This window comes from Diadema setosum, chromosome 3 (genome assembly GCF_964275005.1).
Source record: "Diadema setosum chromosome 3, eeDiaSeto1, whole genome shotgun sequence".
Classification (NCBI taxonomy): Eukaryota; Metazoa; Echinodermata; class Echinoidea; order Diadematoida; family Diadematidae; genus Diadema; species Diadema setosum.
The window spans coordinates 23,361,380-23,376,209 of record NC_092687.1 but is presented as its reverse complement, the minus strand read 5'-3'; the positions used below and the strand labels follow the sequence as shown (position 1 = coordinate 23,376,209).

General features: G+C 38.6%; 1 protein-coding gene across 1 annotated transcript in view; it reads left to right on the top strand.

Annotated features, from left to right (window-relative positions):
- Positions 1-14,830, top strand: part of LOC140246695 (MAM and LDL-receptor class A domain-containing protein 2-like) — a 94,388-nt gene that overhangs the window by 24,205 nt on the left and 55,353 nt on the right. The window contains exons 16-26 of the mRNA XM_072326033.1: positions 715-799; positions 1,140-1,286; positions 1,770-1,924; positions 2,324-2,519; positions 3,149-3,289; positions 4,867-5,020; positions 5,925-6,042; positions 6,886-6,970; positions 7,838-8,008; positions 8,989-9,248; positions 9,766-9,846. Of these exons, the coding sequence (XP_072182134.1) occupies positions 715-799; positions 1,140-1,286; positions 1,770-1,924; positions 2,324-2,519; positions 3,149-3,289; positions 4,867-5,020; positions 5,925-6,042; positions 6,886-6,970; positions 7,838-8,008; positions 8,989-9,248; positions 9,766-9,846 (1,593 nt within the window). The remainder of the gene's footprint in view (positions 1-714; positions 800-1,139; positions 1,287-1,769; positions 1,925-2,323; positions 2,520-3,148; positions 3,290-4,866; positions 5,021-5,924; positions 6,043-6,885; positions 6,971-7,837; positions 8,009-8,988; positions 9,249-9,765; positions 9,847-14,830) is intronic.

The window sequence follows — 14,830 nt, the reverse complement described above, 5'->3', positions numbered from 1 at the left end:
CTCAAAAATGACTGCCTGTTTGCGCTGATTTGGTGCAGATATTCATGATTTCTCATATTATGTGCACACACTTGATATCTCCATGCCAGGACCCATAAAGAAATGCTAATGTATGCACCAACTGAAATGTGTAGCTATGTTTGATGCCAATTATGCCAAGTGTTATCTAGCATCAGTATGCTGGAGTTACACCCTCAGATATTTAATAATGTAGAAAGCAATTTGTGCCCTGCATCAGCCAACTCAGTGGGTTTTCATGCATCAATTATTACCTATATTGTAGCATGAAACTCTGGGTCTGATCGGACAGAAGTAGTCATTACAATATTGTGACACAATTGAGACTCTTCCACTAAAACCATAACCTTGTACTGTGAACATGGAAGATATACACATAGAGTGGACAATGCCATTATTGTTCCACAAAGCTAGCATGAACACAAAAAGGAATGGATGAATAGTTGTAACGGATATTGAAATATGTACAGATTTTTCTTTTCAATAAAAAAAAAAAAAAAATCTTGAGCAGACACAAGCATGTTGATTTCGTCAAAATTGACCCAATCCCAAAAGTGAATAAAAGTTAATCACTCCAAAGTTTCTGACTAAGTGATTATCATTCACTGTCCAAAGAATCAGTATAAATTTTTGTGTTGATACATGGAGAAGGCTACAATAGCTAATGTCCTTGTGTGTGTCTCTTCCTATGTAAAGCTGGTGTTCCAAGCCTACGTGGGATCCTCCTTCACAGGGGATATTGCCCTTGACGACATCACAATACGTCAAGGAGACTGTGAAGGTCAGTGTCAAGGTCATTTCTCCAACATTGTCCCCAAACCATCTGTGCCGATATTTCAGACTTTTTCTACCATCATATTTGTTAGTAGCCTGACCACTTGTGGGTTTTATTCCTTGGCCTGTGAGATTTAGTAAACAAGGACTGTTGTAATATCAAACATACTGTAGCAACAAGGTGCTCAGATGTGATGTGTTGCCTATAACAAAGTTAGACCCAGTAGAACACTTTTTTATACACCAAGTTGTATATTCATCATTAATAAGGTCTATGTTACAACAGCTTTTACAGAGAAAACATGTTTGTTCTAGTTGTGATATTTTACTGTTTGCCTTCCCCACAGCGACTGCAACTTGTGACTTTGAGAATTCGCTCATCTGCGGCTATCGCCAGGATGCCACCGACAATTTTGATTGGACGTACTGGTCTGGAGACACACCCACCCCACTGACTGGTCCATCTGTCGATGTTACGTATGGCAGTGCATATGGTGAGGGAAACCTTTGAGAGATGCTTCACTGCATCTCATGGTAAAAGTGAAATTTGGAGAGAAGTCCAGGTACTCCAGTAAAACTGTGGAATGGCAAGTTCATGATAAATGTCAAGGTTGTGGTAATTACGTTGCTCCTAAAATCGTCTCACAAATATTGACCCCTCAAGCACAGAAATGCATATTGCAGGTGCAGTGATGCAAAATTCGAACAAGTTTAATACAGTCTTTTCTGGATTCTCGTCAGTCATATTCATATGATATACCATTGAGCTGTAGTTTGGTTTGTGAACTGATGCTAGAGTATTTGACAGCAGTTTACTTGACAGTTTTCTGTAGTGTGTAAGCCAATCCTATTACCTTATGATTACACAATGAACCATGGGCAGTGGATACACTGTGTATTTGACTCATCAATTCTCTCTCCATCATATCTGCCGATTTTGTCTTTGGTTAACTACATGTACATGTATGGCTCATCAGGTCACTACATGTACATCGAGACTTCCCGGCCCAATACTCCTGGTGCTAAGGCTAGGCTGATTGGTCCTCACGTTTCCATGGAAACAGCGTCCACGGCTTGCTGGACTTTCTTCTTCCATATGTACGGTCAGGATGTTGGTACACTGTCAGTCTTGGTAAGTTTGTGCAGATTGTGGTGCCAGACTTTTTGGAAGTTTCTTGTTTATGTTTCAGAAAGTTTGTATTGCATGTTGCAAAGCTTTTCAAATATTAATCATATCATGAGTGGCATTAAGAAATACTCATAAGACGCTTTGAGATGTTGGTAATATCAAATCTTACTGTGTATGTATTATATATCTTAAAGATATAGACACACTTTTTACTTCTTCTTTTTTTTTAATGGAAATAATCTTACTGATGTCCCATGCCTCATCCTGAGTTGGTATCAAAAAGCATACACAATCCATATTTACTTTGTATGAGCTCACTCTGTAGCCTTATTTTCTATCAGCCAATGAAGCAAGACCACACACTGTTGTGGTGGATGAATTTTCTGTTCCTTTTCTCCTCAGTCCAACAATGCTGATGCCACACGCACCACACTGGCATCCTATTCCGGCAACAAGGGCAACCAGTGGTATGCCACATCGGTGGAAGTCACCGGCAATGGCTACGAGATCGTGTTTGAGGGGACGGTCGGGAATGGGGAAGAGGGCGACATTGCGATCGATGAAATCAATATGATTGATGGTGGCTGTGATGCGCTGTGTGAGTAAAACATCAAAGATTTTTTTTTTCCCCCTTTAACAGAGATGATCTTCAGCCAGTCATTGTTGGGGTGTCTCTTGTTTAATTTATGGGAAATTTACTTTCTGAGACAAAGAGTACCAAAGTGATAAAGTCTTAGTCTTTTGTTATGGCTTAGTGCTGGTTCCAAACAAAATACCCTTGCATTTCAGACAGTGGGTTGGAACTGGATATGAGCATAGTGAGCAGCTGTTGTTTTCACAGATATTTAGGCTACATGAGCTTGTGTAGAGCCAGTTTCCATAGCTATGAATAGCTACAATGTATGTAGCTCTAAAATCTGAGGTATGTAGGGGTAAGATTAACCAATATGAAATTGTTAATCAGTATAATCAAAAGTTTTCTTTAAAAACCATTTCTAGAATAAACCGTCACTCTGATGGTTTATTGAGAAAATTGTTGATACTGTATCTCCTTGTATTTGTGGCATTATGATTATTGCAAAATGTTTGTACAGTATGTTGTTTTGTGCCACAACTGAACAACACATATGCAGCAAATGTGATAATTCAAACCTTCTTTAATCACTACTCCTGATTGTAGCTTTAATGTGAATTTGACTTTTTTTTTCTCTTTGAATGGACTCACAGTGGATTGTGACTTTGAGGATGGTTACTGTCAGTGGTATAATGCCCCTCTTGATGAGTTTGACTGGCTAAGGGTGCAGGGAGGCACCCCTTCTGCCAGCACCGGTCCTCAGTATGACCACACCCTTGGAGCAGTGGGAACAGGTATCGTAATCAGTTTATTAACCCACAACTCTTGCTTGTGTGACAGTACCATATTGTACATTGCATAGAACAAATGTTTATTATGTATTAATGAAACCTCCAAGGAATGAACCAATGAAGCTGTGGTGCCAGGAGCATTTTGTAAGCATGTTCCTTGCAATGATGAATGTATAGTAGAGCATTTACCATGAGAGTTGCCAGTGAAACAGATTGTGTGTTAACTTTATCTAGTTGCTCTTACTTGAGTCCACAAAATGCACACCCTTTCCATGTCAGCTCTGTTTTCCAGCTTGTACCAACCCTTTGAATGTGGGTATTGAAACAAAAAGTGTATTATAATGTAATTCCTTTTCAATGATGATGAATGATGACTTTTTGCTGAAAAAAAGTAATTACACAGTGATTTTTTTACTAGTTTGGTTGTTGAATTAGTGTATTTCCACTCAAATTGTTTGTTAGTCATTTGTAACTAAACAGAAAATGCTAATACAGTATTCATCGCATAATCGGGCATCTGATAATCGGGAACCTCGCTTAAATGACATACGCTTCCCAGAAACATTTCCAATGCACGTTATTTTCACTGGATAATCGGGCGGGGACCTCTGATAAACGGGACAATTTTTCTTCAAGCGATCTTTGATTTTGTTGATATTTTACACAAAAAATCTACCAAAATACCACAACAATATTTCAAAGATTCCCTATCAGTTGTCGTTTACATCAAAATTACAAAGCAAGCTTCGGACTGGTGTGTTTTGACCTCCGTCCATCCAGTACACGTACATTTCAGCTCGCTGCTCGCCTTCGCTTTTCTGTACATGTGTATATATGGCGAGCCAGATCGCTACAACACATGTACAGTGCAGTGATCGCGACAAGTAAACAATCAAGCCGTGATGATTGAATGATTGAAGGACTTTTCATTGACGTTCCCACATCAGTTCTGGGTAATCATTTCCCATGGTTGTGGATATGTATTTATACAGAACGCCCTACGTGTCCAAGAATTCTATGAATGTTTAAGAAAGTGCTAGCTTTTAATCCACATATTTTGTGTTCGAAGAGAGGCGACAGAAGAAGAACCCGGTTGCGATTACTCTACATCATCGCGAGAATGCAGGGACAGCTAGAGGGTCGCGCCGAGGGGTAGCGTGGTTGTGTATTAATGTACATGTACAGTACGTCAGTATGCATGTGTGTGTGTGTGTGTGTGTGTGCACTACATAACAATGTACATGTCGTATGCCGTTAGTGTATGGTGAGTGCTCATCGCGAAATCGGGCACCCCGCTTAAAGGGGCCGTGTTTGCTACTCCCAACCTGTCCCGATTATGCGATGAATACTGTAATTGATGATTTAGAGCTTTCTATGTGGAGTAAAATACTTTGCACTTATCCTGTTGTTGAATTAGCATGTTTCCACTCACATTGTATGTTCGTAATTTGTAACTAAATAGAAAAGACTAGTCATTGATAACTCAGAGCTTTCTATGTGGATTGAAATGTTCACATTTATACTGGGAGGCTCCTTGATTCAGTTTTGTTAACATTTTGAATGTAAATTTTTCCTTGAAGGATTTTATGTGTACGTGGAAGGGAGTGCACCCCGTTTGCCAGGGGATACAGCCAAGCTATCCAGCGCCATCTTTGATGCAGGACCCATTGACGTTTGTTTCACGTTCTGGTTCAACATGTTTGGTCAGCAGATTGCTGGACTCAGACTTTACAAGTAAGAGGGTTATCCACTCTTCCACTCTCAAGTAAGACCATTGTCCACTCTCAATATAAAAGTCAAAACTGTCATGGCAAGATTGCCTATGGCTTAAGATGCTCCAATTGATAGATGATTGAGAAGATGGTCTGAATTTCATGGCATTTTGCTGTTGAGCACGCTATCTGCAGCCCTCCCCCCTCCCCCCCCCCCCCCAAAAAAAAAGACTGTCAGTAACAACTAGTCAAGCATTCTGAGGTCATTTAAATGTGACAATTAAAATGACTTATGTGTGTCATGATGCAAAGTGGAAGAAACTGATCCTAGTAAATGAGAGAGCAATAAATAGCACTCAGGTAGTTTTTATGAGCATTACAGTTAGGAGTCCCCTACAGTGTACAGCTCTAGATATCCCATTCCTGTTGATATGAGCCATGGCCTTGGTAGAGAGAACTAACCCAGGCCTGACGTTTGTAACTTTTCTGTGGTAATTCTTGCCTGTAACAACTTAACAGGAATTGTCACAATATTTAAGGTTCAATGTACATTATAGTATCAATCATTTCTTATGCTGTTAGAGCTATAATGCAATTGTCAATTCAGCGTATACCAGGATTGGTTGCAGTTGCCCTTTCATGTCTTTGTCTGCACTGAGCATTTCAATTTGATAATATTCACTTTACAGCGTGTGCGCCAAAGGTGTATTCTGAGTGATGAAAAGTAACAGATTGTCACTGAATTATCTCTGATACAAGGCAAAGAAAGTTTGAAAGCCTTGGCTGATAGATACTTCACCTGAATTAATGATATTCCATAACAAGGAGGTAGTCCATTTTCTTGTTGATAAAGAATCATCAATCATCCCATTTAGACTTAGAATACCTTATTCAGTCTTATTTGCTGGTTTATTTCTTTGATCCAGGCAAGACACGTCGGGCGGGGCAGCCAGTCCGGAATTGATGTGGTCACTGGACGGTCAGCAGAGCACTGACCAGACCCACTGGATTCAAGGACAGGTGGCCCTCAGTGGCTCATTCCTGGTAAGGAACAACCCTCAGAGCTGCCAAGAATTAACTGTAATCATCTGGAGGTTTAAAGTATACCATACATACATGGTAGTTATGAGAAGCACTATGAGAGAAGAACATACAGGAGGCAAAGTGTGAAAAAATGGGGGTTGGAAGGAGTCTAGAGATTAGAGTGAAGGATTTTAAGAGTGAGTTGTTATTTTTATTATTATTATTATTATTATTATTGTTATTATTATTATTATTATTATTATTATTATTATTATTATTATTATTATTATTATTATTATTATTGTTGTTATTATTATTATTATTATTATTATTATTTTTTTTTATTATTTTATTATTATTACCATCATTATTATTATTATTATTATTATTATTATTATTATTATTATTATTATTATTATTATTATTATTATTATCATTATTGTTATTATTATTATTATTGTTGTTATTATTATCTCTATCTTTACAAGATATCTCTTGGAGATTAATATTGGAGATTAATTATTGCAGGGCTGCCAACATTGGAAACGAGTTGAGAGTGAGACTCCCATAGGCCAATGTTTTAGGAGTCAAAATGAGTGAGATCAATAGAAATGCATGCAAATGAAATAAAGTTTTAGAGTGAGAAAGGACCAAAATGAGTGAGTCTCACTCTCAATGAGTGAGAGTTGGCAGCCCTGTTATTGATACTGTCTCTCCCACTTTCACCACACTCAGCAATGTTTTCAGCTAGGAATACCATCAACACCTCTTGAATTTCATTATGTTGTCAGTCTTAGTTCCTATTTATGTTATTTTATTCTTTGACCTTATAAACTTACCCTTTGCTTACCCTATACGTCTTAGCTTCAATTCTGGGGAGTGATTGGATCTGGTTACTATAGCGACATCGCCATCGATGACCTGGAGGTGGTGCCAGGAACCTGCTCTTGTGAGTCTTCCCTTTAGTCTTATTTTCTCTCAAAGGGCAGCTACATTCCTAAGGCCCATGCCTATCAAAAAAGTGATGTACTGCATGTGGACACCCCTGTATGTATACAAGCCAGTACACATTCTACAAGCTCTACCCTTGAAGAGCCACATTTCTATACTGTCTATGCCAGTGGATCTTGGCAAATTGTGTTATAAATGACTCCATATTCAAAGTGATTTTACCAGCATCCTAGTTGCATTGTCTATTTAGATTTGTTTTATTTTTTTTTCCCAGAGTAGGCTGCTGATTTTGATCATGTTTCCAAACAAGTGAGTCTTGCCCTGCAACATTGACATGTTGGTATAGGCTGAAAGAAAAAAAAATGCTGAGCTCATTTAAAGTATCTTTCTGTTGCTCATGAGGTTATGATATATATCACATGATGTAGGAGGTGTTCACAGAAAATGAAAATATCACATTTCCAGTAAAAAAAAAAAGCAACAAAAATATTCTAAAACAATAAATTGTTTTGACTTTCATGAATATTTATCATCTATGCCAGGAATACTGAAGTTAATGGTAATGACTGCCTGGCAAGTAACATGTTATTTGGTGTATAAAGAGTAGAACACATCACACCATACATGTAAAGGAATCAATTTGTAAAAATGTATGCACAACATTTCATGCAGAATGAAAGAGAAATCAAAACTATCTGATGCATGTTTATCTTATTTCAGGTCAATGAAAATCTCATATTCTGATGTTACATTCCTTTTTGATTTAAGCAAATAACTGTCCTTGAGATTACCGAAAGTTACAACATCTTCCTCGAATTTCTCAGTAGATTTAGGTTAATCATCTAATTCTGTGTGTTGGTTACAGTAATGCCAGCTGATGCTGATCCTAACAGAGTGGGTGCAGGAATCTCCTGTGCGTTTGATACCATGTGTGGCTGGACACAAGACTCCAGTGACCAGTTTGATTGGACGATATACTCTGGCTCTACAGCTTCACTTAATACAGGACCCAGTAGGGATCATACCACAGGATCAGGTACTTCCTTGCTTCCTTTTTCTCATCACAGCCAAATGTAGTTTCTTAACCCGTTGAGGACGGACTGATTTGCTACAACACGCATTTCCCATAGACACCTGCCCGAGTATACTCGGGACTCGTCCTCAACGGGTTAAAGAGCAGACTTTAAAAAAAAAAAAATTGAAAATAAAAAAAAAACACACACACACGCATTTCATTTGTTCTTGAACCTGTCTGTGTGCAAGCTCTCAGCTGAAACATGCAGTGCTTTTTTTATCAGCACTCAGATAATTCCTTCAAACTTGTCCTAATCCTAAGTTCACCAGCCCACTCAGGCATAACAACAGGAAAGCCAGCCTGACACAGTAGGGATCAATGAGATGAAGTAATGTCCCTTCATTGACAGTTCATTTCCAGACATCTGTGCCTGTCGGCAATTAAAGTGATCCAGCTGAATTGCCACAGGCAGAACAAATCACAGAAAGGGGTAAACTATTGTGCCATTATTCTTATATTGTCTATTTTACTTTTTGTCAGTGAAGCCCGGAGTTTTGTTTTTGTTGCTCACAGAAAAGAAAAATGGCAGTCTTCACAAATAGCATCACACATTATATCCTCGTGTTGTTGTTATTGTTTCAGTAGAAATTCACAATGTGAAATGTATCAAAGCATGTATATATCAATCTTTTGTTGCCATTGCAAAATGTTAATTGTGATCTTTTGTGTTATGCTTCAAAGACTAGTATTTCATTCAAATTGTTTAACAGTACAAACTGACAATTATACACATCGTGTTGTGTGTTACCATTTACATGTACTTGGTGGAAATGAAGAATGATTGATTTGAATTGAATTGGAACATATTAACCTTCCTTGGCTGAAAGTCATTCATCTGTACAGTGTACAAATGTATGTTTTACATACAATTGATGTTCTTTGCTATGTGATTCTGTGTAAGAAATATTTTTTCAGTAAATAACTCCTATTTCAATTGACAGGAAGCTACATATACACCGAGGCGTCTGCTCCAAGGCTGCCCGGTGAGGTTGCAAATCTCATTTCACAGACCATCGCACCGACTGGCCCCAGCGGTGCCTGCTTTGTGTGGTGGTACCACATGTTCGGTGGTACCATGGGCACCTTTAACGTGTACCAGGAGACTAATGGCGTCAGGAGCTTGCGATGGGCTAGGACTGGGGACCAGGGCAATGAGTGGAGGCTAGCTCAGTTCTGGATCAACAGTACAGACACCACTCAGGTAGTCTGTCTCCTTCGTGTATTTTGATCAATACCTTTCACTACTGTGGTCTTGAATACAGTAGTCTTAAACGAGTAATTTTTAACATACATGTATTGATGCCAAGGTACCACAGAGTTCTACAGATCTATGGCATACTTACCTAATTTGTGTGAGTAATGGTTTTGTTGGTAGTTTAGATAACATATAATAATAATAATAATAATACAGGGTACTTATAATGCGCCAGTTCCACATAGTTAACGTGCTCCAAGTAACAGGTTATTGCACACTGATGAATGTTCAAGCCTGTTCTTCAAGTGCTGAACTAATTTATTTGAGAGCAATAGTAGCTTTTTTTGGGGGGTTGGGGGTTGGGGTGGGGGTGGGGTTGTTTTTCTGTTGGGGGTTTATCAAGAATACCTCCTTACATATGCATAAATGACACCCCAGGTAACATGCCCATATGGGTTGCATATGGGCCCAATATGGGTTTGAATATGGGTCCCACATGGGTATGCCCATATGGGACCCCTAGGATTTTGCACCCAAGATTTACATGGGACCCATATGGGCGATCCCAGATGGCCCATATGAGTTCCCGCTGGGGCCCATGTGGGTAATGTATGTGGTAAATATGTGGGCACTATGAGGGTTTTCCCATATGGGCTTTAGCTGGGAAATCATCATGGGTCCCACATGGGTATGCCCATATGGGGCCCCTAGGATTTTGCACCCAAGATTTACATGGGACCCATATGGGCAATCCCAAATGACACATATGGGTTCCTTGTGGGACCCATCTGGGCAACGTATGTGGTAAATATGGGGGCACAGTGTGGGTTATCCCATATGGGCTTTGTGTGGGGTTTCATCATGGGTCCCACATGGGTATGCCCATATGGGGCCCCTAGGATTTTGCACCCAAGACTTACATGGGACCCATATGGGCAATCCCAAATGACACATATGGGTTCCTTGTGGGACCCATCTGGGCAACGTATGTGGTAAATATGTGGGCACCATGTGGGTTATCCTATATGGGCTTTTGGTGGGGTTTCATCATGGGTCCCACATGGGTATGCCCATATGGGGCCCCTAGTATTTTGCACCCTCGATTAACATGGGACCCATATGGGCAATCCAGAATGACCCATATGGGTTCCCAATGGGACCCATCTTGGTAATGTATGTGGTAAATATGTGGGCACCAAGTGGGTTCCCCATATGGGCTTCAGATGGGGTTTCACCATGGGTCCCACATGGGTATGCATATATGGGGCCCCTAGGAATTTGCACCCAAGATTTACATGGGACCCATATGGGGGATCCAAGATGGTACATATAGGTACACCGTGGGTCCCATCTGGGTAACGTGGCTAACATTTTTGCAAACGGTGAGTTTACCATATCGTGTCTTTAACCTATGGAACAGGCCTACCTCATTATGATTAACCACAGCTTGCCCAGCGGCAATGGCAGGAGACACTTGCACGTTGAGTTGATGGAAAACTGACACCAAACCTCTGTTATGAGCAGTCCACTTATTGTATAGATTTTGTGTTTATTTCTTCGATGAACAGCCCTAGTAAGGTACGTGGCACATCTACGAAAGCTACCTAAATACCATGTAAACATACTGTATATACACTGTACATCCACCACCACCAATGACCGACACATAGAGAGGTGTTATTCCCCTCAATTCACTCTTGAATGTATGTAGTTAATAGATCAAGTATCTTATTCTCAAAGTGAATATACAGTGTATTTGTGCATTGTTCTAATTGAAATCTCTTGACCTGTGTCCCTCAGCTGGATATAGGCATTCATAATATTACTTGATAAACAAGCGTAAAAGCTAGAAATGGTGAGATCTTTTTAACAGCTTCTGTACGGGGAATAATACCCAAACTAAACATGTTGATTGAGTGAATGCAGCAATATGAAAAGAACAGTTCAGTAAGGTTTGAAGAAAATTGCATAATTCCGTCAAAAATTATGCTCTTTTGAAATTTTGGTGTTGCCACCTAATTCTCCCTGAACCTGTGCTGCAAACCGCCTCTGTTTTTGTCCATCCAGCTATTTTATTCCACTGTTCTGATTTCTTATTGTGTAGACCTTAAAATGTGTGCTGCGTGAGGTCTTGCTGTGTTTGTCCATCTTTTCTCTTCACCAGATCTGCAAGGACAGAGGGAGAAATATATTCACGAAATTACAATCTTCATATAGAATGTGTTACACATGTTATTCATCAGAAATATTGCTAGATTCAATTATTGAGAGATACAGGCATGCAACATTACACTGTATTTGAATACATGACTGTATAAAGGAATGCGTAGTTACATGGATTTAAAAAATTCAGTATATAATTGTTAGCCTACTCTTACAGGATTTGTTCGACTTTCTTCATAACTAGAGGGTCATATACGTAGTTTAAAACTATCAAAATGAATAAGCTTCAAAGGGAAAGAGAGAGAGAGAGGAAGAGAGGGACAGAAATATTTTCAGTGTACATGTATTACCATTGGTTTTCATTTTCATATAATGGAAATAATATCGAATTATACACTAGAGAATCTTTTGCAAATGCAATGTATATACAATGTATTTCAATCTTCATTTGATTGTGAAACAAGAAAACAGAATCAGTCAAAGGATAAGTATAGTTGTTATACATGCAGAGCAAAGGAAATCACAACAATTACGAATTAGGAAAAACGACTTAGAACATTGCATAAAAGTTACTGCTTGAGGGTGACGGAGTAGAAAGATATCAACTTACACCTCATCTCATTACGTAGGATTTTTTTTTTTTTTTGGAATGAATCTTTTAATTCATTTGATTGTAAAACAAACCCAGGAAGATCAAAGGACAAGTTTTGATTATCCATGAAATGGTAAATGACAAGTAAGATTTAGGAGAAGGTACAATTTTAGTAAATTTTGAGTATAATTTGATTAAGTGAACAGAAAGACAGACACAGACAAAGGAATATGTGTATACATTAAAAAAAGATTGCGAGTGGTCAATAAATATTTTGGACAAACGATATCAAGTTAATCCAACAATAAATTGCTATTTACTCGATATTGACTACCTGTAGGGCCTATAAATCAAATCTATTTAAGCTCATATACAATCTGGTATGATTTATAAACCTATACATGACTTATTTCTTAGAAAGAATTTGAGACATAACAATACACTATAGATAGCCTTTAAACCCCCAAACTATCTTACAATTGTACTTCTATCATAAGAGGGAATGCATTATGGTTATCAATTACCTCTTTAGAGAAGGAGTAATACAACTAAACAACATAAACATATTTATAGTAGATAGAAAAAAAATATGCCAACTAGAGCTATGATGACACAAATTAATATCAGTAGGCCTATACATGTATAAACTTGTTTTCATATATTTCCAAATGCCACTGCTATACTGATTACTATACTGTGAAACGTATCTGTGTTTAAAGTGTTACGTACACGTTGTATATACACATCTCTGATAATACAGGAGCATGAAAATCGCAGTTAGGCTTCACTCACTCAGATCTCCTCCTAAATACATTTTATGCATGTCACAGTAAAACTAACTGCAATATTTCTGAAGCTAAGCGTCTTTCTCACACGCTTAGTATTTGGTAGCTGCAAAAATACTTGTGCTTTCCAGTTAATTGCCAGGATATACAGTCAATCTAGTAATAGAGCCAAGCTTTCGATAATATGCATATGTCGTCCAGTCATTTGAGAATTGGTGTTTTCTTATTGGAATCAGGGAGGCGAGTCTCCCTGCAGTGGAATGTGACCTTTGTGACTTTATTATAACCCAAACAACTGACCACAGCCTTCTGCAGAGATGCTGTGGAGTTGGGGAGGTTGAATGACCTTGCCAGCTCCTCATACTAAGTACCGTACGGTGTGGGTGTGTTTAGATGGTTCAGGATTGAATACTACACAGCTGTACTACCATTATACTGTGTGGGACGTGTTCATACCAAACCATTACACAGTACTGCGCATAAACTTATTCTCCACTTGGGCTTTCGTGGTGAACCTGAAGATAGCGAGTCTAGATTTTTAATGTTTCCATTATAATACATGTATGTAAGAATGTAATTTCTGATTTGACATCATCATAATGTATACTTTAAACTATGAGTGAACTGGAATTACAATCACTGAGTGCTTTCAGCAGCTCCCTTTCTTTCAATACAGCTCACAGCTAGTGTTTTCCCTTATTGCAATTATTTGTAAAATTTTGTACGTGTAAATGCTTTCTCAAATACTGTTACTGCATTTTTTTTAAATGAAACTCAATGATATGAAGTATTGAAATGAAAATGAAATAATGCTAGGCAGGTTGAGCGTTACAGCATAGATTTCTATACACAAAGTACGAGATTAAACCCCAGATCAAATATATAAAGCAATATTGACATAAGAATTAAACAAAATCATATAACACAGCAGGCATATAACCTTTGAATACACCTCTCTATCAACATGTGTAACATTCTATGGATGATCCATTGAGGCAACATGCTCACATACCATCCCAACTTACATATTTGATATATTGCCTTTATAGCTTGCCGACTTGGGATTAGCTTTTTCAATAACTTGCAATCGACATCTTTACCTGAAATACAACATGCTGACAAAAATAAGTTTATTTACTTACCTAAAATGAGGTGAAGACAGATGATCATCAAACTCTGACTGTACTGAAGGAGATCATTCAGTCCTAATGCCAATGCATATACTGTACTGCATAACGGTCATGTACTGGACCCTTCTTTCAAATTCTGGGTCAGTTCCATTTTCAGGTAGGGGTGTGTTTGATGAGCAGGTGGGTTTACCCAGTTCATTCCCATGTAAATCCCATATGGGCATTTGCATATCTTACCCAGATGGTTCTACCCAGGTTGACCCCATATGAAACCCATATAAGCATTTACATCTATTCCCCAGATGGGTTTGCCCAGGTCATTCCCATATGATACCCAAATAGATTATGCTCATCTCTTACCCAGATGGGTTTGCCCAGTTCATTCAAGTATGGTACCCACATCATCTCCTACCCAAATGGGTTTGCCCAGTTCATTCCAATATTTTACCCACATAGATATGTTGATCTCATGCCCAGTTCATTCCCATAACGTACCCAAACAGATATGTCCATCTCTAACCCAGATGGGTTTACCAATTTCATTCCCGTATGGCACCCACATAGATATTATGTTCATCTCTTACCCAGATTGGTTGCGCAGTTCATTCCAATAATATGGTATACCGAGTACCCTCATAGATATGTTTATCTATTACCCAGATGGGTTTGCCCAGTTCTTTCCCAAATGGTATAGCCAAAAAAGATATGTTCAGCTCTTACTCAAATGGGTTTGCCCAGTTCATTCCAACATGGTACTACATAAATATGTTTATCTCCTACCCATATTTTTGCTCAGTTCATTCCCATATGGTACCCACATAATTATGTTCATCTCTTGCCCAGATGGGTTGCCCAGTTCATTCTAATATGGTATACCTACATAGATATGTTCATCTATTACCCAGATGGGTTTGCCTA